At 57.7% G+C, this 23,845-nt stretch overlaps 1 protein-coding gene across 1 annotated transcript in view; it reads right to left on the reverse strand.

The window, feature by feature from the left end:
- LOC142490685 (coiled-coil domain-containing protein 142-like) overlaps nucleotides 1-23,845 on the reverse strand; it is a 70,399-nt gene that overhangs the window by 19,777 nt on the left and 26,777 nt on the right. Inside the window, exon 4 of the mRNA XM_075593105.1 lies at nucleotides 12,587-12,673. Coding sequence (XP_075449220.1) covers nucleotides 12,587-12,673 — 87 coding nt within the window. The remainder of the gene's footprint in view (nucleotides 1-12,586; nucleotides 12,674-23,845) is intronic.

Raw genomic sequence — 23,845 nt, forward strand, 5'->3', positions numbered from 1 at the left:
CAGATGTAGCTCGGTGTGGGAGGGGTCTCTGATATACAGATGTAGCTCAGGCCCCGGTGTGGGAGGGGTCTCTGATATACAGATGTAGCCCGGTGTGGGAGGGGTCTCTGATATACAGATGTAGTTCAGGCCCCGGTGTGGGAGGGGTCTCTGATATACAGATGTAGCTCAGTGTGGGAGGGGTCTCTGATATACAGATGTAGCTCAGGCCCCGGTGTGGGAGGGGTCTCTGATATACAGATGTAGCTCAGGCCCCGGTGTGGGAGGGGTCTCTGATATACAGATGTAGCTCAGGCCCCGGTGTGGGAGGGGTCTCTGATATACAGATGTAGCTCAGGCCCCGGTGTGGGAGGGGTCTCTGATATACAGATGTAGCTCGGTGTGGGAGGGGTCTCTGATATACAGATGTAGCTCAGGCCCCGGTGTGGGAGGGGTCTCTGATATACAGATGTAGCTCAGGCGCCGGTCTGGGAGGGGTCTCTGATATACAGATGTAGCTCGGTGTGGGAGGGGTCTCTGATATACAGATGTAGCTCGGTGTGGGAGGGGTCTCTGATATACATATGTAGCTCAGGCCCCGGTGTGGGAGGGGTCTCTGATATACAGATGTAGCTCGGTGTGGGAGGGGTCTCTGATATACAGATGTAGCTCAGGCCCCGGTGTGGGAGGGGTCTCTGATATACAGATGTAGCTCAGGTCCCGGTGTGGGAGGGGTCTCTGATATACAGATGTAGCTCGGTGTGGGAGGGGTCTCTGATATACAGATGTAGTTCAGGCCCCGGTGTGGGAGGGGTCTCTGATATACAGCTGTAGCTCGGTGTGGGAGGGATCTCTGATATACAGATGTAGCTCAGGCCCCGGTGTGGGAGGGGTCTCTGATATACAGATGTAGCTCAGGCCCCGGTGTGGGAGGGGTCTCTGATATACAGATGTAGCTCGGTGTGGGAGGGGTCTCTGATATACAGATGTAGCTCAGGCCCCGGTGTGGGAGGGGTCTCTGATATACAGATGTAGCTCAGGCCCCGGTGTGGGAGGGGTCTCTGATATACAGATGTAGCTCGGTGTGGGAGGGGTCTCTGATATACAGATGTAGCTCAGGCCCCGGTGTGGGAGGGGTCTCTGATATACAGATGTAGCTCGGTGTGGGAGGGGTCTCTGATATACAGGTGTAGCTCGGTGTGGGAGGGGTCTCTGATATACAGATGTAGTTCAGGCCCCGGTGGGAGGGGTCTCTGATATACAGATGTAGCTCGGTGTGGGAGGGGTCTCTGATATACAGATGTAGCTCAGGCCCCGGTGTGGGAGGGGTCTCTGATATACAGATGTAGCCCGGTGTGGGAGGGGTCTCTGATATACAGATGTAGCTCAGGCCCCGGTGTGGGAGGGGTCTCTGATATACAGATGTAGCTCAGTGTGGGAGGGGTCTCTGATATACAGATGTAGCTCAGGCCCCGGTGTGGGAGGGGTCTCTGATATACAGATGTAGCTCAGGCCCGGTGTGGGAGGGGTCTCTGATATACAGATGTAGCTCAGGCCCCGGTGTGGGAGGGGTCTCTGATATACAGATGTAGCTCGGTGTGGGAGGGGTCTCTGATATACAGATGTAGCTCAGGCCCCGGTGTGGGAGGGGTCTCTGATATACAGATGTAGCTCGGTGTGGGAGGGGTCTCTGATATACAGATGTAGCTCAGGCGCCGGTGTGGGAGGGGTCTCTGATATACAGATGTAGCTCAGGCGCCGGTGTGGGAGGGGTCTCTGATATACAGATGTAGCTCGGTGTGGGAGGGGTCTCTGATATACAGATGTAGCTCAGGCCCCGGTGTGGGAGGGGTCTCTGATATACAGATGTAGCTCGGTGTGGGAGGGGTCTCTGATATACAGATGTAGCTCAGGCCCCGGTGTGGGAGGGGTCTCTGATATACAGATGTAGCTCAGGCGCCGGTGTGGGAGGGGTCTCTGATATACAGATGTAGCTCGGTGTGGGAGGGGTCTCTGATATACAGATGTAGCTCGGTGTGGGAGGGGTCTCTGATATACATATGTAGCTCAGGCCCCAGTGTGGGAGGGGTCTCTGATATACAGATGTAGCTCGGTGTGTGAGGGGTCTCTGATATACAGATGTAGCTCAGGCCCCGGTGTGGGAGGGGTCTCTGATATACAGATGTAGCTCAGGTCCCGGTGTGGGAGGGGTCTCTGATATACAGATGTAGCTCAGTGTGGGAGGGGTCTCTGATATACAGATGTAGCTCAGGCCCCGGTGTGGGAGGGGTCTCTGATATACAGATGTAGCTCAGGCCCCGGTGTGGGAGGGGTCTCTGATATACAGATGTAGCTCAGGCCCCGGTGTGGGAGGGGTCTCTGATATACAGATGTAGCTCGGTGTGGGAGGGGTCTCTGATATACAGATGTAGCTCAGGCCCCGGTGTGGGAGGGGTCTCTGATATACAGATGTAGCTCGGTGTGGGAGGGGTCTCTGATATACAGATGTAGCTCAGGCGCCGGTGTGGGAGGGGTCTCTGATATACAGATGTAGCTCAGGCGCCGGTGTGGGAGGGGTCTCTGATATACAGATGTAGCTCGGTGTGGGAGGGGTCTCTGATATACAGATGTAGCTCAGGCCCCGGTGTGGGAGGGGTCTCTGATATACAGATGTAGCTCAGGCCCCGGTGTGGGAGGGGTCTCTGATATACAGATGTAGCTCAGGCCCCGGTGTGGGAGGGGTCTCTGATATACAGATGTAGCTCAGGCCCCGGTGTGGGAGGGGTCTCTGATATACAGATGTAGCTCGGTGTGGGAGGGGTCTCTGATATACAGATGTAGCTCAGGCCCCGGTGTGGGAGGGGTCTCTGATATACAGATGTAGCTCGGTGTGGGAGGGGTCTCTGATATACAGATGTAGCTCAGGCCCCGGTGTGGGAGGGGTCTCTGATATACAGATGTAGCTCAGGCGCCGGTGTGGGAGGGGTCTCTGATATACAGATGTAGCTCGGTGTGGGAGGGGTCTCTGATATACAGATGTAGCTCGGTGTGGGAGGGGTCTCTGATATACATATGTAGCTCAGGCCCCAGTGTGGGAGGGGTCTCTGATATACAGATGTAGCTCGGTGTGTGAGGGGTCTCTGATATACAGATGTAGCTCAGGCCCCGGTGTGGGAGGGGTCTCTGATATACAGATGTAGCTCAGGTCCCGGTGTGGGAGGGGTCTCTGATATACAGATGTAGCTCGGTGTGGGAGGGGTCTCTGATATACAGATGTAGTTCAGGCCCCGGTGTGGGAGGGGTCTCTGATATACAGCTGTAGCTCGGTGTGGGAGGGGTCTCTGATATACAGATGTAGCTCAGGCCCCGGTGTGGGAGGGGTCTCTGATATACAGATATAGCTCAGGCCCAGGTGTGGGAGGGGTCTCTGATATACAGATGTAGCTCAGGCCCCGGTGTGGGAGGGGTCTCTGATATACAGATGTAGCTCAGGCACCGGTGTGGGAGGGGTCTCTGATATACAGGTGTAGCTGAGGCCCCGGTGTGGGAGGGGTCTCTGATATACAGATGTAGCTCAGGCCCCGGTGTGGGAGGGGTCTCTGATATACAGATGTAGCTCAGGCCCCGGTGTGGGAGGGGTCTCTGATATACAGATGTAGCTCCGGCCCCGGTGTGGGAGGGGTCTCTGATATACAGATGTAGCTCAGGCCAGGTGTGGGAGGGGTCTCTAATATACAGATAAAGCCCGGTGTGGGAGGGGTCTCTGATATACAGATGTAGCTCAGGCCCCGGTGTGGGAGGGGTCTCTGATATACAGGTGTAGCTGAGGCCCCGGTGTGGGAGGGGTCTCTGATATACAGATGTAGCTCAGGCCCCGGTGTGGGAGGGGTCTCTGATATACAGATGTAGCTCAGGCCCCGGTGTGGGAGGGGTCTCTGATATACAGATGTAGCTCCGGCCCCGGTGTGGGAGGGGTCTCTGATATACAGATGTAGCTCAGGCCCCGGTGTGGGAGGGGTCTCTGATATACAGATGTAGCTCGGTGTGGGAGGGGTCTCTGATATACAGGTGTAGCTCAGGCCCCGGTGTGGGAGGGGTCTCTGATATACAGATGTAGCTCGGTGTGGGAGGGGTCTCTGATATACAGATGTAGCTCAGGCCCGGTGTGGGAGGGGTCTCTGATATACATATGTAGCTCGGTGTGGGAGGGGTCTCTGATATACAGGTGTAGCTCAGGCCCCGGTGTGGGAGGGGTCTCTGATATACAGATGTAGCTCAGGCCCGGTGTGGGAGGGGTCTCTGATATACAGATGTAGCTCGGTGTGGGAGGGGTCTCTGATATACAGATGTAGCTCAGGCCCCGGTGTGGGAGGGGTCTCTGATATACAGATGTAGCTCAGGCCCCGGTGGGAGGGGTCTCTGATATACAGATGTAGCTCAGGCCCCGGTGTGGGAGGGGTCTCTGATATACAGATGTAGCTCAGGCCCCGGTGTGGGAGGGGTCTCTGATATACAGATATAGCTCAGACCCCGGTGTGGGAGGGGTCTCTGATATACAGATGTAGCTCAGGCCCCGGTGTGGGAGGGGTCTCTGATATACAGGTGTAGCTGAGGCCCCGGTGTGGGAGGGGTCTCTGATATACAGATGTAGCTCAGGCCCCGGTGTGGGAGGGGTCTCTGATATACAGATGTAGCTCAGGCCCCGGTGTGGAAGGGGTCTCTGATATACAGATGTAGCTCCGGCCCCGGTGTGGGAGGGGTCTCTGATATACAGATGTAGCTCAGGCCAGGTGTGGGAGGGGTCTCTAATATACAGATAAAGCCCGGTGTGGGAGGGGTCTCTGATATACAGATGTAGCTCAGGCCCCGGTGTGGGAGGGGTCTCTGATATACAGATGTAGCTCGGTGTGGGAGGGGTCTCTGATATACAGGTGTAGCTCAGGCCCCGGTGTGGGAGGGGTCTCTGATATACAGATGTAGCTCGGTGTGGGAGGGGTCTCTGATATACAGATGTAGCTCAGGCCCGGTGTGGGAGGGGTCTCTGATATACATATGTAGCTCGGTGTGGGAGGGGTCTCTGATATACAGGTGTAGCTCAGGCCCCGGTGTGGGAGGGGTCTCTGATATACAGATGTAGCTCAGGCCCGGTGTGGGAGGGGTCTCTGATATACAGATGTAGCTCGGTGTGGGAGGGGTCTCTGATATACAGATGTAGCTCAGGCCCCGGTGTGGGAGGGGTCTCTGATATACAGATGTAGCTCAGGCCCCGGTGTGGGAGGGGTCTCTGATATACAGGTGTAGCTCAGGCCCCGGTGTGGGAGGGGTCTCTGATATACAGATGTAGCTCAGGCCCCGGTGTGGGAGGGGTCTCTGATATACAGATGTAGCTCGGTGTGGGAGGGGTCTCTGATATACAGATGTAGCTCGGTGTGGGAGGGGTCTCTGATATACAGGTGTAGCTCAGGCCCCGGTGTGGGAGGGGTCTCTGATATACAGATGTAGCTCAGGCCCCGGTGTGGGAGGGGTCTCTGATATACAGATGTAGCTCGGTGTGGGAGGGGTCTCTGATATACAGATGTAGCTCGGTGTGGGAGGGGTCTCTGATATACAGGTGTAGCTCGGTGTGGGAGGGGTCTCTGATATACAGATGTAGTTCAGGCCCCGGTGGGAGGGGTCTCTGATATACAGATGTAGCTCGGTGTGGGAGGGGTCTCTGATATACAGATGTAGCTCAGGCCCCGGTGTGGGAGGGGTCTCTGATATACAGATGTAGCCCGGTGTGGGAGGGGTCTCTGATATACAGATGTAGTTCAGGCCCCGGTGTGGGAGGGGTCTCTGATATACAGATGTAGCTCAGTGTGGGAGGGGTCTCTGATATACAGATGTAGCTCAGGCCCCGGTGTGGGAGGGGTCTCTGATATACAGATGTAGCTCAGGCCCCGGTGTGGGAGGGGTCTCTGATATACAGATGTAGCTCAGGCCCCGGTGTGGGAGGGGTCTCTGATATACAGATGTAGCTCAGGCCCCGGTGTGGGAGGGGTCTCTGATATACAGATGTAGCTCGGTGTGGGAGGGGTCTCTGATATACAGATGTAGCTCAGGCCCCGGTGTGGGAGGGGTCTCTGATATACAGATGTAGCTCAGGCGCCGGTCTGGGAGGGGTCTCTGATATACAGATGTAGCTCGGTGTGGGAGGGGTCTCTGATATACAGATGTAGCTCGGTGTGGGAGGGGTCTCTGATATACATATGTAGCTCAGGCCCCGGTGTGGGAGGGGTCTCTGATATACAGATGTAGCTCGGTGTGGGAGGGGTCTCTGATATACAGATGTAGCTCAGGCCCCGGTGTGGGAGGGGTCTCTGATATACAGATGTAGCTCAGGTCCCGGTGTGGGAGGGGTCTCTGATATACAGATGTAGCTCGGTGTGGGAGGGGTCTCTGATATACAGATGTAGTTCAGGCCCCGGTGTGGGAGGGGTCTCTGATATACAGCTGTAGCTCGGTGTGGGAGGGATCTCTGATATACAGATGTAGCTCAGGCCCCGGTGTGGGAGGGGTCTCTGATATACAGATGTAGCTCAGGCCCCGGTGTGGGAGGGGTCTATGATATACAGATGTAGCTCGGTGTGGGAGGGGTCTCTGATATACAGATGTAGCTCAGGCCCCGGTGTGGGAGGGGTCTCTGATATACAGATGTAGCTCAGGCCCCGGTGTGGGAGGGGTCTCTGATATACAGATGTAGCTCGGTGTGGGAGGGGTCTCTGATATACAGATGTAGCTCAGGCCCCGGTGTGGGAGGGGTCTCTGATATACAGATGTAGCTCGGTGTGGGAGGGGTCTCTGATATACAGGTGTAGCTCGGTGTGGGAGGGGTCTCTGATATACAGATGTAGTTCAGGCCCCGGTGGGAGGGGTCTCTGATATACAGATGTAGCTCGGTGTGGGAGGGGTCTCTGATATACAGATGTAGCTCAGGCCCCGGTGTGGGAGGGGTCTCTGATATACAGATGTAGCCCGGTGTGGGAGGGGTCTCTGATATACAGATGTAGCTCAGGCCCCGGTGTGGGAGGGGTCTCTGATATACAGATGTAGCTCAGTGTGGGAGGGGTCTCTGATATACAGATGTAGCTCAGGCCCCGGTGTGGGAGGGGTCTCTGATATACAGATGTAGCTCAGGCCCGGTGTGGGAGGGGTCTCTGATATACAGATGTAGCTCAGGCCCCGGTGTGGGAGGGGTCTCTGATATACAGATGTAGCTCGGTGTGGGAGGGGTCTCTGATATACAGATGTAGCTCAGGCCCCGGTGTGGGAGGGGTCTCTGATATACAGATGTAGCTCGGTGTGGGAGGGGTCTCTGATATACAGATGTAGCTCAGGCGCCGGTGTGGGAGGGGTCTCTGATATACAGATGTAGCTCAGGCGCCGGTGTGGGAGGGGTCTCTGATATACAGATGTAGCTCGGTGTGGGAGGGGTCTCTGATATACAGATGTAGCTCAGGCCCCGGTGTGGGAGGGGTCTCTGATATACAGATGTAGCTCGGTGTGGGAGGGGTCTCTGATATACAGATGTAGCTCAGGCCCCGGTGTGGGAGGGGTCTCTGATATACAGATGTAGCTCAGGCGCCGGTGTGGGAGGGGTCTCTGATATACAGATGTAGCTCGGTGTGGGAGGGGTCTCTGATATACAGATGTAGCTCGGTGTGGGAGGGGTCTCTGATATACATATGTAGCTCAGGCCCCAGTGTGGGAGGGGTCTCTGATATACAGATGTAGCTCGGTGTGTGAGGGGTCTCTGATATACAGATGTAGCTCAGGCCCCGGTGTGGGAGGGGTCTCTGATATACAGATGTAGCTCAGGTCCCGGTGTGGGAGGGGTCTCTGATATACAGATGTAGCTCAGTGTGGGAGGGGTCTCTGATATACAGATGTAGCTCAGGCCCCGGTGTGGGAGGGGTCTCTGATATACAGATGTAGCTCAGGCCCCGGTGTGGGAGGGGTCTCTGATATACAGATGTAGCTCAGGCCCCGGTGTGGGAGGGGTCTCTGATATACAGATGTAGCTCGGTGTGGGAGGGGTCTCTGATATACAGATGTAGCTCAGGCCCCGGTGTGGGAGGGGTCTCTGATATACAGATGTAGCTCGGTGTGGGAGGGGTCTCTGATATACAGATGTAGCTCAGGCGCCGGTGTGGGAGGGGTCTCTGATATACAGATGTAGCTCAGGCGCCGGTGTGGGAGGGGTCTCTGATATACAGATGTAGCTCGGTGTGGGAGGGGTCTCTGATATACAGATGTAGCTCAGGCCCCGGTGTGGGAGGGGTCTCTGATATACAGATGTAGCTCAGGCCCCGGTGTGGGAGGGGTCTCTGATATACAGATGTAGCTCAGGCCCCGGTGTGGGAGGGGTCTCTGATATACAGATGTAGCTCAGGCCCCGGTGTGGGAGGGGTCTCTGATATACAGATGTAGCTCGGTGTGGGAGGGGTCTCTGATATACAGATGTAGCTCAGGCCCCGGTGTGGGAGGGGTCTCTGATATACAGATGTAGCTCGGTGTGGGAGGGGTCTCTGATATACAGATGTAGCTCAGGCCCCGGTGTGGGAGGGGTCTCTGATATACAGATGTAGCTCAGGCGCCGGTGTGGGAGGGGTCTCTGATATACAGATGTAGCTCGGTGTGGGAGGGGTCTCTGATATACAGATGTAGCTCGGTGTGGGAGGGGTCTCTGATATACATATGTAGCTCAGGCCCCAGTGTGGGAGGGGTCTCTGATATACAGATGTAGCTCGGTGTGTGAGGGGTCTCTGATATACAGATGTAGCTCAGGCCCCGGTGTGGGAGGGGTCTCTGATATACAGATGTAGCTCAGGTCCCGGTGTGGGAGGGGTCTCTGATATACAGATGTAGCTCGGTGTGGGAGGGGTCTCTGATATACAGATGTAGTTCAGGCCCCGGTGTGGGAGGGGTCTCTGATATACAGCTGTAGCTCGGTGTGGGAGGGGTCTCTGATATACAGATGTAGCTCAGGCCCCGGTGTGGGAGGGGTCTCTGATATACAGATATAGCTCAGGCCCAGGTGTGGGAGGGGTCTCTGATATACAGATGTAGCTCAGGCCCCGGTGTGGGAGGGGTCTCTGATATACAGATGTAGCTCAGGCACCGGTGTGGGAGGGGTCTCTGATATACAGGTGTAGCTGAGGCCCCGGTGTGGGAGGGGTCTCTGATATACAGATGTAGCTCAGGCCCCGGTGTGGGAGGGGTCTCTGATATACAGATGTAGCTCAGGCCCCGGTGTGGGAGGGGTCTCTGATATACAGATGTAGCTCCGGCCCCGGTGTGGGAGGGGTCTCTGATATACAGATGTAGCTCAGGCCAGGTGTGGGAGGGGTCTCTAATATACAGATAAAGCCCGGTGTGGGAGGGGTCTCTGATATACAGATGTAGCTCAGGCCCCGGTGTGGGAGGGGTCTCTGATATACAGGTGTAGCTGAGGCCCCGGTGTGGGAGGGGTCTCTGATATACAGATGTAGCTCAGGCCCCGGTGTGGGAGGGGTCTCTGATATACAGATGTAGCTCAGGCCCCGGTGTGGGAGGGGTCTCTGATATACAGATGTAGCTCCGGCCCCGGTGTGGGAGGGGTCTCTGATATACAGATGTAGCTCAGGCCCCGGTGTGGGAGGGGTCTCTGATATACAGATGTAGCTCGGTGTGGGAGGGGTCTCTGATATACAGGTGTAGCTCAGGCCCCGGTGTGGGAGGGGTCTCTGATATACAGATGTAGCTCGGTGTGGGAGGGGTCTCTGATATACAGATGTAGCTCAGGCCCGGTGTGGGAGGGGTCTCTGATATACATATGTAGCTCGGTGTGGGAGGGGTCTCTGATATACAGGTGTAGCTCAGGCCCCGGTGTGGGAGGGGTCTCTGATATACAGATGTAGCTCAGGCCCGGTGTGGGAGGGGTCTCTGATATACAGATGTAGCTCGGTGTGGGAGGGGTCTCTGATATACAGATGTAGCTCAGGCCCCGGTGTGGGAGGGGTCTCTGATATACAGATGTAGCTCAGGCCCCGGTGGGAGGGGTCTCTGATATACAGATGTAGCTCAGGCCCCGGTGTGGGAGGGGTCTCTGATATACAGATGTAGCTCAGGCCCCGGTGTGGGAGGGGTCTCTGATATACAGATATAGCTCAGACCCCGGTGTGGGAGGGGTCTCTGATATACAGATGTAGCTCAGGCCCCGGTGTGGGAGGGGTCTCTGATATACAGGTGTAGCTGAGGCCCCGGTGTGGGAGGGGTCTCTGATATACAGATGTAGCTCAGGCCCCGGTGTGGGAGGGGTCTCTGATATACAGATGTAGCTCAGGCCCCGGTGTGGAAGGGGTCTCTGATATACAGATGTAGCTCCGGCCCCGGTGTGGGAGGGGTCTCTGATATACAGATGTAGCTCAGGCCAGGTGTGGGAGGGGTCTCTAATATACAGATAAAGCCCGGTGTGGGAGGGGTCTCTGATATACAGATGTAGCTCAGGCCCCGGTGTGGGAGGGGTCTCTGATATACAGATGTAGCTCGGTGTGGGAGGGGTCTCTGATATACAGGTGTAGCTCAGGCCCCGGTGTGGGAGGGGTCTCTGATATACAGATGTAGCTCGGTGTGGGAGGGGTCTCTGATATACAGATGTAGCTCAGGCCCGGTGTGGGAGGGGTCTCTGATATACATATGTAGCTCGGTGTGGGAGGGGTCTCTGATATACAGGTGTAGCTCAGGCCCCGGTGTGGGAGGGGTCTCTGATATACAGATGTAGCTCAGGCCCGGTGTGGGAGGGGTCTCTGATATACAGATGTAGCTCGGTGTGGGAGGGGTCTCTGATATACAGATGTAGCTCAGGCCCCGGTGTGGGAGGGGTCTCTGATATACAGATGTAGCTCAGGCCCCGGTGTGGGAGGGGTCTCTGATATACAGGTGTAGCTCAGGCCCCGGTGTGGGAGGGGTCTCTGATATACAGATATAGCTCAGACCCCGGTGTGGGAGGGGTCTCTGATATACAGGTGTAGCTCAGGCCCCGGTGTGGGAGGGGTCTCTGATATACAGATGTAGCTCAGGCCCCGGTGTGGGAGGGGTCTCTGATATACAGATGTAGCTCAGACCCCGGTGTGGGAGGGGTCTCTGATATACAGATGTAGCTCAGGCCCCGGTGTGGGAGGGGTCTCTGATATACAGATGTAGCTCAGGCCCCGGTGTGGGAGGGGTCTCTGATATACAGGTGTAGCTCAGGCCCCGGTGTGGGAGGGGTCTCTGATATACAGATATAGCTCAGACCCCGGTGTGAGAGGGGTCTCTGATATACAGGTGTAGCTCAGGCCCCGGTGTGGGAGGGGTCTCTGATATACAGATGTAGCTCAGGCCCCGGTGTGGGAGGGGTCTCTGATATACAGATATAGCTCAGACCCCGGTGTGGGAGGGGTCTCTGATATACAGATATAGCTCAGGCCCCGGTGTGGGAGGGGTCTCTGATATACAGATGTAGCTCAGGCCCCGGTGTGGGAGGGGTCTCTGATATACAGATGTAGCTCAGACCCCGGTGTGTGAGGGGTCTCTGATATACAGATGTAGCTCAGGCCCTGGTGTGGGAGGGGTCTCTGATATACAGGTGTAGCTCAGACCCCGGTGTGGGAGGGGTCTCTGATATACAGATGTAGCTCAGACCCCGGTGTGGGAGGGGTCTCTGATATACAGATGTAGCTCAGGCCGGTGTGGGAGGGGTCTCTGATATACAGATGTAGCTCAGACCCCGGTGTGGGAGGGGTCTCTGATATACAGATGTAGCCCGGTGTGGGAGGGGTCTCTGATATACAGATGTAGCCCGGTGTGGGAGGGGTCTCTGATATACAGATGTAGCCCGGTGTGGGAGGGGTCTCTGATATACAGATGTAGCCCGGTGTGGGAGGGGTCTCTGATATACAGGTGTAGCTCAGACCCCGGTGTGGGAGGGGTCTCTGATATACAGATGTAGCTCAGGCCCCGGTGTGGGAGGGGTCTCTGATATGCAGATGTAGCTCGGTGTGGGAGGGGTCTCTGATATACAGGTGTAGCTCAGACCCCGGTGTGGGAGGGGTCTCTGATATACAGATGTAGCTCAGACCCCGGTGTGGGAGGGGTCTCTGATATACAGATGTAGCTCAGACCCCGGTGTGGGAGGGGTCTCTGATATACAGATGTAGCTCGGTGTGGGAGGGGTCTCTGATATACAGATGTAGCTCGGTGTGGGAGGGGTCTCTGATATACAGATGTAGCTCGGTGTGGGAGGGGTCTCTGATATACAGGTGTAGCTCAGACCCCGGTGTGGGAGGGGTCTCTGATATACAGATGTAGCTCAGGCCCCGGTGTGGGAGGGGTCTCTGATATACAGGTGTAGCTCAGACCCCGGTGTGGGAGGGGTCTCTGATATACAGATGTAACTCGGTGTGGGAGGGGTCTCTGATATACAGATGTAGCTCAGACCCCGGTGTGGGAGGGGTCTCTGATATACAGATGTAGCTCAGGCCCCGGTGTGGGAGGGGTCTCTGATATACAGGTGTAGCTCAGACCCCGGTGTGGGAGGGGTCCTTACCTTGATCCCACGCTATGAAGACGCGCGTAGAGATGAGACGCGCACACAGGCTCCTCCCCTCCGACCGGCACATCTCCGGGACCCCGGCTGAGAAAAAAATCATACACAGAGTCTGAGAGCGCCGAGACAGCCCTCCCCAATCATACACCGAGAGCGCCGAGACAGCCCTCCCCAATCATACACCGAGAGCGCCGAGACAGCCCTCCCCAATCATACACCGAGAGCGCCGAGACAGCCCTCCCCAATCATACACCGAGAGCGCCGAGACAGCCCTCCCCAATCATACACCGAGAGCGCCGAGACAGCCCTCCCCAATCATACACCGAGAGCGCCGAGACAGCCCTCCCCAATCATACACCGAGAGCGCCGAGACAGCCCTCCCCAATCATACACCGAGAGCGCCGAGACAGCCCTCCCCAATCATACACCGAGAGCGCCGAGACAGCCCTCCCCAATCATACACCGAGAGCGCCGAGACAGCCCTCCCCAATCATACACCGAGACAGCCCTCCCCAAATCTTACACCGAGAGCGCCGAGACAGCCCTCCCCAATCATACACCGAGAGCGCCGAGACAGCCCTCCCCAATCATACACCGAGAGCGCCGAGACAGCCCTCCCCAAATCTTACACCGAGACAGCCCTCCCCAATCATACACCGAGAGCGCCGAGACAGCCCTCCCCAATCATACACCGAGAGCGCCGAGACAGCCCTCCCCAATCATACACCGAGAGCGCCGAGACAGCCCTCCCCAAATCTTACATCGAGACAGCCCTCCCAAATCTTACACCGAGACAGCCCTCCCCAATCTTACACCGAGACAGCCCTCCCCAAATCTTACACCGAGACAGCCCTCCCCAAATCTTACACCGAGACAGCCCTCCCCAAATCTTACACCGAGACAGCCCTCCCCAAATCTTACACCGAGACAGCCCTCCCCAAATCTTACACCGAGACAGCCCTCCCCAATCTTACATCGAGACAGACCTCCCCAAATCTTACACCGAGACAGCCCTCCCCAAATCTTACACCGAGACAGCCCTCCCCAAATCTTACACCGAGACAGCCCTCCCCAATCTTACACCGAGACAGCCCTCCCCAATCTTACACCGAGAGCGCCGAGACAGACTCTCCCCAAATCTTACACCGAGACAGCCCTCCCCAAATCTTACACCGAGACAGCCCTCCCCAAATCTTACACCGAGACAGCCCTCCCCAATCTTACACCGAGACAGCCCTCCCCAATCTTACACTGAGACAGCCCTCCCCAATCTTACACCGAGACAGCCCTCCCCAATCTTACACCGAGACAGCCCTCCCCAATCTTACACCGAGACAGCCCTCCCCAATCATACACCGAGACAGCCCTCCCCAATCATACACCGAGACAGCCCTCCCCAAATCTTACACCGAGACAGCCCTCCCCAATCTTACACCGAGACAGCCCTCCCCAATCTTACACCGAGACAGCCCTCCCCAATCTTACACCGAGACAGCCCTCCCCAATCATACACCGAGACAGCCCTCCCCAATCTTACACCGAGACAGCCCTCCCCAATCTTACACCGAGACAGCCCTCCCCAATCTTACACCGAGACAGCCCTCCCCAAATCTTACACCGAGACAGCCCTCCCCAATCATACACCGAGACAGCCCTCCCCAATCATACACCGAGACAGCCCTCCCCAAATCTTACACCGAGACAGCCCTCCCCAAATCTTACACCGAGACAGCCCTCCCCAAATCTTACATCGAGACAGCCCTCCCCAAATCTTACACCGAGACAGCCCTCCCCAAATCTTACACCGAGACAGCCCTCCCCAAATCTTACACCGAGACAGCCCTCCCCAATCATACACCGAGACAGCCCTCCCCAATCTTACACCGAGACAGCCCTCCCCAATCATACACCGAGACAGCCCTCCCCAATCTTACACCGAGACAGCCCTCCCCAATCTTACACCGAGACAGCCCTCCCCAATCTTACACCGAGAGCGCCGAGACAGCCCTCCCCAATCATACACCGAGACAGCCCTCCCCAAATCTTACACCGAGACAGCCCTCCCCAATCATACACCGAGACAGCCCTCCCCAAATCTTACACCGAGACAGCCCTCCCCAAATCTTACACCGAGACAGCCCTCCCCAATCTTACACCGAGACAGCCCTCCCCAATCTTACACCGAGACAGCCCTCCCCAATCTTACACCGAGACAGCCCTCCCCAATCTTACACCGAGACAGCCCTCCCCAATCTTACACCGAGACAGCCCTCCCCAATCATACACCGAGACAGCCCTCCCCAATCTTACACCGAGACAGCCCTCCCCAATCTTACACCGAGACAGCCCTCCCCAATCTTACACCGAGACAGCCCTCCCCAATCTTACACCGAGACAGCCCTCCCCAATCATACAGTGTGAAAGATTGATGTGGACAGAGAAAGCGCGCAGAGAAAGAGAGCGCGCAGAGAAAGAGAACGCGCAGAGAAAGAGTGTGACGTAGCGGGGAGCCAAGCGAGTAATAAAGGGGTCATCCCCATTAGGCACCTCCTTGAACAGTCTGGGAAGAGAGGGCTTAACCAGAAAAGTACTTGTAATACACATGGTCCCCGCTTCACAACCAAAATGTATGTCCCTTTGGTTATCATGTTCCCACATTTAGAGGGATTACATGTATTTTTATTCCCCTGCCTCAGTGCAAAATGTGCTCTCTTTGCTGGATGTATGTATTGTTCAAATTATCAGTGTTTGTACCCGTACAGTGTATGCACCAACCACATACACTGGGATCAGGTCGGGAGGGAAAGAGTTAATTGTATTTACAGGTTTATGGCCCTTTGTTCCCCTTCCCGCCTTTTCAGTCCCCATTTGCAGCCTGTCCCATAGGTCGCCATTAGAACTCCATGCAATCCTATGGAGATTTCAGAGGTTTTGGCCCGATACCTGAGAAGACCTGCAGGTGGCGCCCAAGAGGAGGAGCGAAGCTTCTCCACTGAAAATGAATGGCGCAGTGTCTTTCAATGGGGATTCCTCGAGTCCGCTCTCCAAGAATGAGTTGGATGCCTGCCAAACCGCAGATCCGAAAATGGCTACCGATTCACGGAAAAGAGCTTGATCTCTCAATTGGCGTGGGAACTAGGCTACGGCCAAGTTCACCACCAAGTAACGTGTGTAACTTTTGTTCTAATTTTGCCACTAGCTCATAGGAAACCCCTTACTCGACCCCAACCGGGTCCGACAGTCAAGGGCGGCGAGAAAGGGTCACGCCGGCCATGAGGGTCCCACCATTGACCGCAATGGCGGAGGAGAAAGACGCTAGGTTAAAACGGCCAAGTGAAAAACTGTATAAACTGGGAACCCATATCTCCGGGTCGGTAAGAACTAGAGGGCTGGGATTTGGCCACTATGTAGTCCCTGTTCCGGCATGACTGCATGGCAATTCCCGAACCTCTCCGATCAACCGAACTGAGTATGGTTAAATGTGTAAAGTCTGGTTTTGCCATTGACTTCAATGGCGGAGAAATGCAACTTTTGAAATGTGCATTTAAGGTGATATATTGTAACTCCGGTTTGGTGGGTCGTAGCGAGCTGAAACTTGGCCACCATAGAGAGTCCCCTCCGGCATGAGGGTATGGCAATTTCTAGCCCGCTCGGCCCAGCCGAACGGATATAGATATATAAAATTGTGGAAATATACTGTATTTGGTGCCTAGTATAAAGCCCGCGAAAGATACTGGCCCTGCAGTATGTTAATGATCAGGGGGCGACAGTATGTCTACACCAAGTCCCCTGATCAAAGGCTCCCCCTCCCTGGTTAAGTATGCTAGAGCGGGGAAGAGCAGGACATGGGTACTTGTACTAAGTGCCATACTTCACACCTCTGGACAGAGTTTCCCGGCCCAGACCCCCAGAAGATAGACTTTAAGTCGCCATCTGATTAGTGTGGGTGCTGAAAATGGGTCTCTGGCCAGAGGGATGTGCGCATGTGCCAGCTATCTGGGGGCAGGTACCAAAGTACTTCCCACGTAAGCTGGCAAAAGGTAATTGGGTACAGGTAATTGTCAACCAATACCTGCACCCAATGTTAGGGTATAGGGCTTAGATCCCATATAAACGAGTGTAAACTCTATGCCCAATGTTCGTCACAATTACATCTACATCCTACCTCTCCCGTCGTACTTTCAGTGTCTCTTCTGCTAACACCTCCTCCTCCTCTATTGATCTCTCTGTGGGGGTACCCCAGGGCTCTGTCCTGGGACCTCTTCTCTTTTCTCTGTACACACTCTCTCTAGGTGACCTAATAACATCTTTTGGGTTTAAATATCATCTCTATGCTGACGACACACACATTTACTTTTCAACACCTGACCTTACACCTACTGTACAAACCAAAGTTTCTGAATGTCTCTCTGCTATATCATCCTGGATGGCCCTCCGCCGCCTTAAACTCAACATGGCTAAAACAGAGCTCCTCATACTTCCTCCCAAACCTGGCCCTACTACCTCCTTCCACATTACTGTTGGAAGTACCATCATTCACCCAGTAGCCCAAGCACGCTGCCTAGGGGTCACACTCGACTCCTCTCTCACATTCGCCCCTCACATTCAAAACATTTCTAAAAACCTGTCGCTTTTTCCACCGCAATATAACAAAGATACGCCCTTTCCTCTGTTGCACGACTACTAAAACTCTGACTCAGGCCCTCATTCTCTCCCGTCTTGATTACTGTAACCTCCTGCTGTCCGGCCTTCCTGCCTCTCACCTGTCTCCCCTACAATCTATCCTAAATGCTGCTGCCAGAATCACTCTACTCTTTCCTAGATCTGTCTCAGCGTCTCCCCTCATGAAATCCCTCTCCTGGCTTCCGATCAAATCCCGCATCTCACACTCCATTCTTCTCCTCACTTTTAAAGCTTTACACTCTTCTGCCCCTCCTTACATCTCATCCCTAATTTCTCACTATACACCCCTCTGCCCCTCCTTACATCTCAGCCCTAATTTCTCGCTATGCCCCACCCCGACTCTTGCGTTCTTCTCAAGGATGTCTTCTTTCTACCCCCTTTGTATCTAAATCCCTCTCCCGCCTTAAACCTCTCTCACTGACTGCCCCGCACCTCTGGAATGCCCTTCCCCTCAGTACCCGACTAGCACCCTCTCTATCCACCTTATAAATAAAGACATACAATACAATACAATACAATACATCTGAATGATACCGGATTGCTGAATGAATTGCTAATCTGAATCCTGATTACTTCATTGCCCTTTCCCACGGAAGTGTCCATATTCTGTGTGTTATTTGTACAATCCTGTGTGTTCACCTTCCCTCTAAGGAATAAACTTTATTAATCATATCATAGTCGTATTCAATTCAACCCAATGATTTGGTGTATATTATAACCCTGCACAAGCTACCGTGCCTGAGAGCGCGAGCGAGAGTCTCACCTTAACACACTACTATACCATGACACAGCACAGATACAGCAAGGGCAGCAGCAGTGCCAGCCTCTCCCTCACACACAGCGCGGGCAGTGCCAGCCTCTCCCTCACACACAGCGCGGGCAGTGCCAGCCTCTCCCTCACACACACAGTGCGGGCAGTGCCAGCCTCTCCCTCACACACACAGCGCTGGCAGTGCCAGCCTCTCCCTCACACACACAGCGCGGGCAGTGCCAGCCTCTCCCTCACACACACAGCGCGGGCAGTGCATGCCTCTCCCTCACACACACAGCGCGGGCAGTGCCAGCCTCTCCCTCACACACAGCGCGGGCAGTGCCAGCCTCTCCCTCACACACACAGCGCGGCAGTGCCAGCCTCTCCCTCACACACAGCGCGGGCAGTGCATGCCTCTCCCTCACACACACAGCGCGGGCAGTGCCAGCCTCTCCCTCACACACAGCGCGGGCAGTGCATGCCTCTCCCTCACACACACAGCACGGGCAGTGCCAGCCTCTCCCTCACACACAGCGCGGGCAGTGTCAGCCTCTCCCTCACACACAGCGCTGGCAGTGCCAGCCTCTCCCTCACACACACAGCGCGTGCAGTGTCAGCCTCTCCCTCACACACACACACAGCGCGGGCAGTGCCAGCCTCTCCCTCACACACAGCGCTGGCAGTGCCAGCCTCTCCCTCACACACACAGCGCGGGCAGTGCCAGCCTCTCCCTCACACACACCGCGGGCAGTGCCAGCCTCTCCCTCACACACACAGCGCGTGCAGTGCCAGCCTCTCCCTCACACACACAGCGCGGGCAGTGCCAGCCTCTCCCTCACACACAGCGCGGGCAGTGCCAGCCTCTCCCTCACACACACACAGCGCGGGCAGTGCCAGCCTCTCCCTCACACACAGCGCGGGAAGTGCCAGTCTCTCCCTCACACACAGCGCGGGCAGTGCCAGCCTCTCCCTCACACACAGCGCGGGCAGTGCCAGCCTCTCCCTCACACACAGCGCGGGCAGTGCCAGCCTCTCCCTCACACACACAGTGCTGGCAGTGCCAGCCTCTCCCTCACACACAGCGCGGGCAGTGCCAGCCTCTCCCTCACACACAGCGCGGGCAGTGCCAGCCTCTCCCTCACACACACACAGCGCGGGCAGTGCCAGCCTCTCCCTCACATACACACACAGCGCGGGCAGTGTCAGCCTCTCCCTCACACACACACACAGCGCTGGCAGTGCCAGTCTCTCCCTCACACACAGCGCAGGCAGTGTCAGCCTCTCCCTCACACACACAGCGCGGGCAGTGCCAGCCTCTCCCTCACACACACAGCACTGGCAGTGCCAGCCTCTCCCTCACACACAGCGCGGGCAGTGCCAGTCTCTCCCTCACACACAGCGCGGGCAGTGCCAGCCTCTCCCTCACACACACAGCGCGGGCAGTGCCAGCCTCTCCCTCACACACACAGCACTGGCAGTGCCAGCCTCTCCCTCACACACACAGCGCGGGCAGTGCCAGCCTCTCCCTCTCACACACACACACAGCGCTGGCAGTGCCAGCCTCTCCCTCACACACACAGCGCGGGCAGTGCCAGCCTCTCCCTCACACACACAGCACTGGCAGTGCCAGCCTCTCCCTCACACACACAGCGCGGGCAGTGCCAGCCTCTCCCTCTCACACACACACAGCGCGGGCAGTGCCAGCCTCTCCCTCACACACACAGCACTGGCAGTGCCAGCCTCTCCCTCACACACACAGCGCGGGCAGTGCCAGCCTCTCCCTCTCACACACACACAGCGCTGGCAGTGCCAGCCTCTCCCTCACACACACAGCGAGGGCAGTGCCAGCCTCTCCCTCACACACACAGCACTGGCAGTGCCAGCCTCTCCCTCACACACACAGGGCGGGCAGTGCCAGCCTCTCCCTCACATACACACACAGCGCGGGCAGTGCCAGCCTCTCCCTCACACACACACACAGCACTGGCAGTGTCAGCCTCTCCCTCACATACACACACAGCGCTGGCAGTGCCAGCCTGTCCCTCACAAACAGCGCGGGCAGTGCCAGCCTCTCCCTCACACACACACACAGCGCTGGCAGTGTCAGCCTCTCCCTCACATACACACACAGCGCAGGCAGTGCCAGCCTCTCCCTCACACACACAGCGCAGGCAGTGCCAGCCTCTCCCTCACACACACAGCGCTGGCAGTGCCAGCCTCTCCCTCACACACACACACAGCGCTGGCAGTGCCAGCCTCTCCCTCACACACACAGCGCGGGCAGTGCCAGCCTCTCCCTCACATACACACACAGCACTGGCAGTGCCAGCCTCTCCCTCACACACACAGCGCGGGCAGTGCCAGCCTCTCCCTCACACACACAGCGCGGGCAGTGCCAGCCTCTCCCTCACACACACAGCGCGGGCAGTGCCAGCCTCTCCCTCACACACACAGCGCGGGCAGTGCCAGCCTCTCCCTCACACACACAGCGCGGGCAGTGCCAGCCTCTCCCTCACACACACAGCGCGGGCAGTGCCAGCCTCTCCCTCACACACACAGCGCTGGCAGTGCCAGCCTCTCCCTCACACACACAGCACTGGCAGTGCCAGCCTCTCCCTCACACACAGCACTGGCAGTGCCAGCCTCTCCCTCACACACACAGCGCGGGCAGTGCCAGCCTCTCCCTCACACACACAGCGCGGGCAGTGCCAGCCTCTCCCTCACACACACAGCGAGGGCAGTGCCAGCCTCTCCCTCACACACACACAGCGCTGGCAGTGCCAACCTCTCCCTCACACACACACACGGGCAGTACCAGCCTCTCCCTCACACACAGCGCGGGCAGTGCCAGCCTCTCCCTCACACACACAGCGCGGGCAGTGCCAGCCTCTCCCTCACACACACACGGGCAGTGCCAGCCTCTCCCTCACACACACACAGGCAGTGCCAGCCTCTCCCTCACACACACAGCGCGGGCAGTGCCAGCCTCTCACTCACACACACAGCGCGGGCAGTGCCAGCCTCTCCCTCACACACACAGCGCGGGCAGTGCCAGCCTCTCCCTCACACACACAGCGCGGGCAGTGCCAGCCTCTCTCCCTCACACACACAGCGCGGGCAGTGCCAGCCTCTCCCTCACACACAGCGCGGGCAGTGCCAGCCTCTCCCTCACACACAGCGCGGGCAGTACCAGCCTCTCCCTCACACACAGCGCGGGCAGTGCCAGCCTCTCCCTCACACACAGCGTGGGCAGTGCCAGCCTCTCCCTCACACACACAGCGCGGGCAGTGCCAGCCTCTCCCTCACACACACAGCGCGGGCAGTGCCAGCCTCTCCCTCACACACACAGCACTGGCAGTGCCAGCCTCTCCCTCACACACACAGCGCGGGCAGTGCCAGCCTCTCCCTCACACACACAGCGCGGGCAGTGCCAGCCTCTCCCTCACACACACAGCGCGGGCAGTGCCAGTCTCTCCCTCACACACAGCGCGGGCAGTGCCAGCCTCTCCCTCACACACACAGCGCGGGCAGTGCCAGCCTCTCCCTCACACACACAGCACTGGCAGTGCCAGCCTCTCCCTCACACACACAGCTCTGGCAGTGCCAGCCTCTCCCTCACACACACAGCGCGGGCAGTGCCAACCTCTCCCTCACACACACAGCGCTGGCAGTGCCAGCCTCTCCCTCACACACACAGCGCGGGCAGTGCCAACCTCTCCCTCACACACACAGCGCGGTCAGTGCCAGCCTCTCCCTCACACACACAGCACTGGCAGTGCCAGCCTCTCCCTCACACACACAGCGCGGGCAGTGCCAGCCTCTCCCTCACACACACACACAGCGCGGGCAGTGCCAGCCTCTCCCACACACACACACACACACACTGGCAGTGCCAGCCTCTCCCTCACACACACAGCGCGGGCAGTGCCAGCCTCTCCCTCACACACACAGCGCAGGCAGTGCCAGCCTCTCCCTCACACACACAGCGCTGGCAGTGCCAGCCTCTCCCACACACACAGCGCTGGCAGTGCCAGCCTCTCCCTCACACACAGCGCGGGCAGTGCCAGCCTCTCCCTCACACACACACGGGCAGTGCCAGCCTCTCGCTCACACACACAGCGCGGGCAGTGCCAACCTCTCCCTCACACACACAGCGCGGGCAGTGCCAGCTTCTCCCTCACACACACACACAGCGCGGGCAGTGCCAGCCTCTCCCTCACACACACACACGGGCAGTGCCAGCCTCGCCCTCATACACATACAGCGCGGGCAGTGCCAGCCTCTCCCTCACACACACAGCGCGGGTAGTGCCAGCCTCTCCCTCACACACACAGCGCGGGCAGTGCCAGCCTCTCCCTCACACACACAGCGCGGGCAGTGCCAGCCTCTCCCTCACACACACAGCGCGGGCAGTGCCAGCCTCTCCCTCACACACACAGCGCGGGCAGTGCCAGCCTCTCCCTCACACACATACAGCGCGGGCAGTGCCAGCCTCTCCCTCACACACACAGCGCTGGCAGTGCCAGCCTCTCCCTCACACACACAGCGCTGGCAGTGTCAACCTCTCCCTCACACACAGCGCTGGCAGTGTCAGCCTCTCCCTCACACACAGCGCGGGCAGTGCCAGCCTCTCCCTCACACACACAGCGCTGGCAGTGTCAGCCTCTCCCTCACACACAGCGCTGGCAGTGTCAGCCTCTCCCTCACACACAGCGCTGGCAGTGCCAGCCTCTCCCTCACACACACACGGGCAGTGTCAGCCTCTCCCTCACAAACAGCGCTGGCAGTGCCAGCCTCTCCCTCACACACACAGCGTGGGCAGTGCCAGCCTCTCCCTCACACACACACAGCGCTGGCAGTGTCAGCCTCTCCCTCACACACAGCGCTGGCAGTGCCAGCCTCTCCCTCACACACACACGGGCAGTGTCAGCCTCTCCCTCACAAACAGCGCTGGCAGTGCCAGCCTCTCCCTCACACACACAGCGTGGGCAGTGCCAGCCTCTCCCTCACACACACAGCGCTGGCAGTGCCAGCCTCTCCCTCACACACACAGCGCTGGCAGTGTCAACCTCTCCCTCACACACAGCGCTGGCAGTGTCAGCCTCTCCCTCACACACAGCGCTGGCAGTGCCAGCCTCTCCCTCACACACACACGGGCAGTGTCAGCCTCTCCCTCACAAACAGCGCTGGCAGTGCCAGCCTCTCCCTCACACACACAGCGCGGGCAGTGCCAGCCTCTCCCTCACACACACAGCGCGGGCAGTGCCAGCCTCTCCCTCACACACACAGCGCGGGCAGTGCCAGCCTCTCCCTCACACACACAGCGCTGGCAGTGCCAGCCTCTCCCACACACACAGCGCTGGCAGTGCCAGCCTCTCCCTCACACACAGCGCGGGCAGTGCCAGCCTCTCCCACACACACACAGCGCTGGCAGTGCCAGCCTCTCCCTCACACACACAGCGCTGGCAGTGCCAGCCTCTCCCTCACACACACAGCGCGGGCAGTGCCACCCTCTCCCTCACACACAGCGCGGGCAGTGCCAACCTCTCCCTCACACACAGCGCTGGCAGTGTCAGCCTCTCCCTCACACACAGCGCGGGCAGTGCCAGCCTCTCCCTCACACACACAGCGCTGGCAGTGCCAGCCTCTCCCTCACACACACAGCACGGGCAGTGCCAACCTCTCCCTCACACACAGCGCGGGCAGTGCCAACCTCTCCCTCACACACAGCTCTGGCAGTGCCAGCCTCTCCCTCACACACACAGCGCGGGCAGTGCCAACCTCTCCCTCACACACACAGCGCTGGCAGTGCCAGCCTCTCCCTC

Source organism: Ascaphus truei, chromosome 3 (genome assembly GCF_040206685.1).
Source record: "Ascaphus truei isolate aAscTru1 chromosome 3, aAscTru1.hap1, whole genome shotgun sequence".
Lineage (NCBI taxonomy): Eukaryota > Metazoa > Chordata > Amphibia > Anura > Ascaphidae > Ascaphus > Ascaphus truei.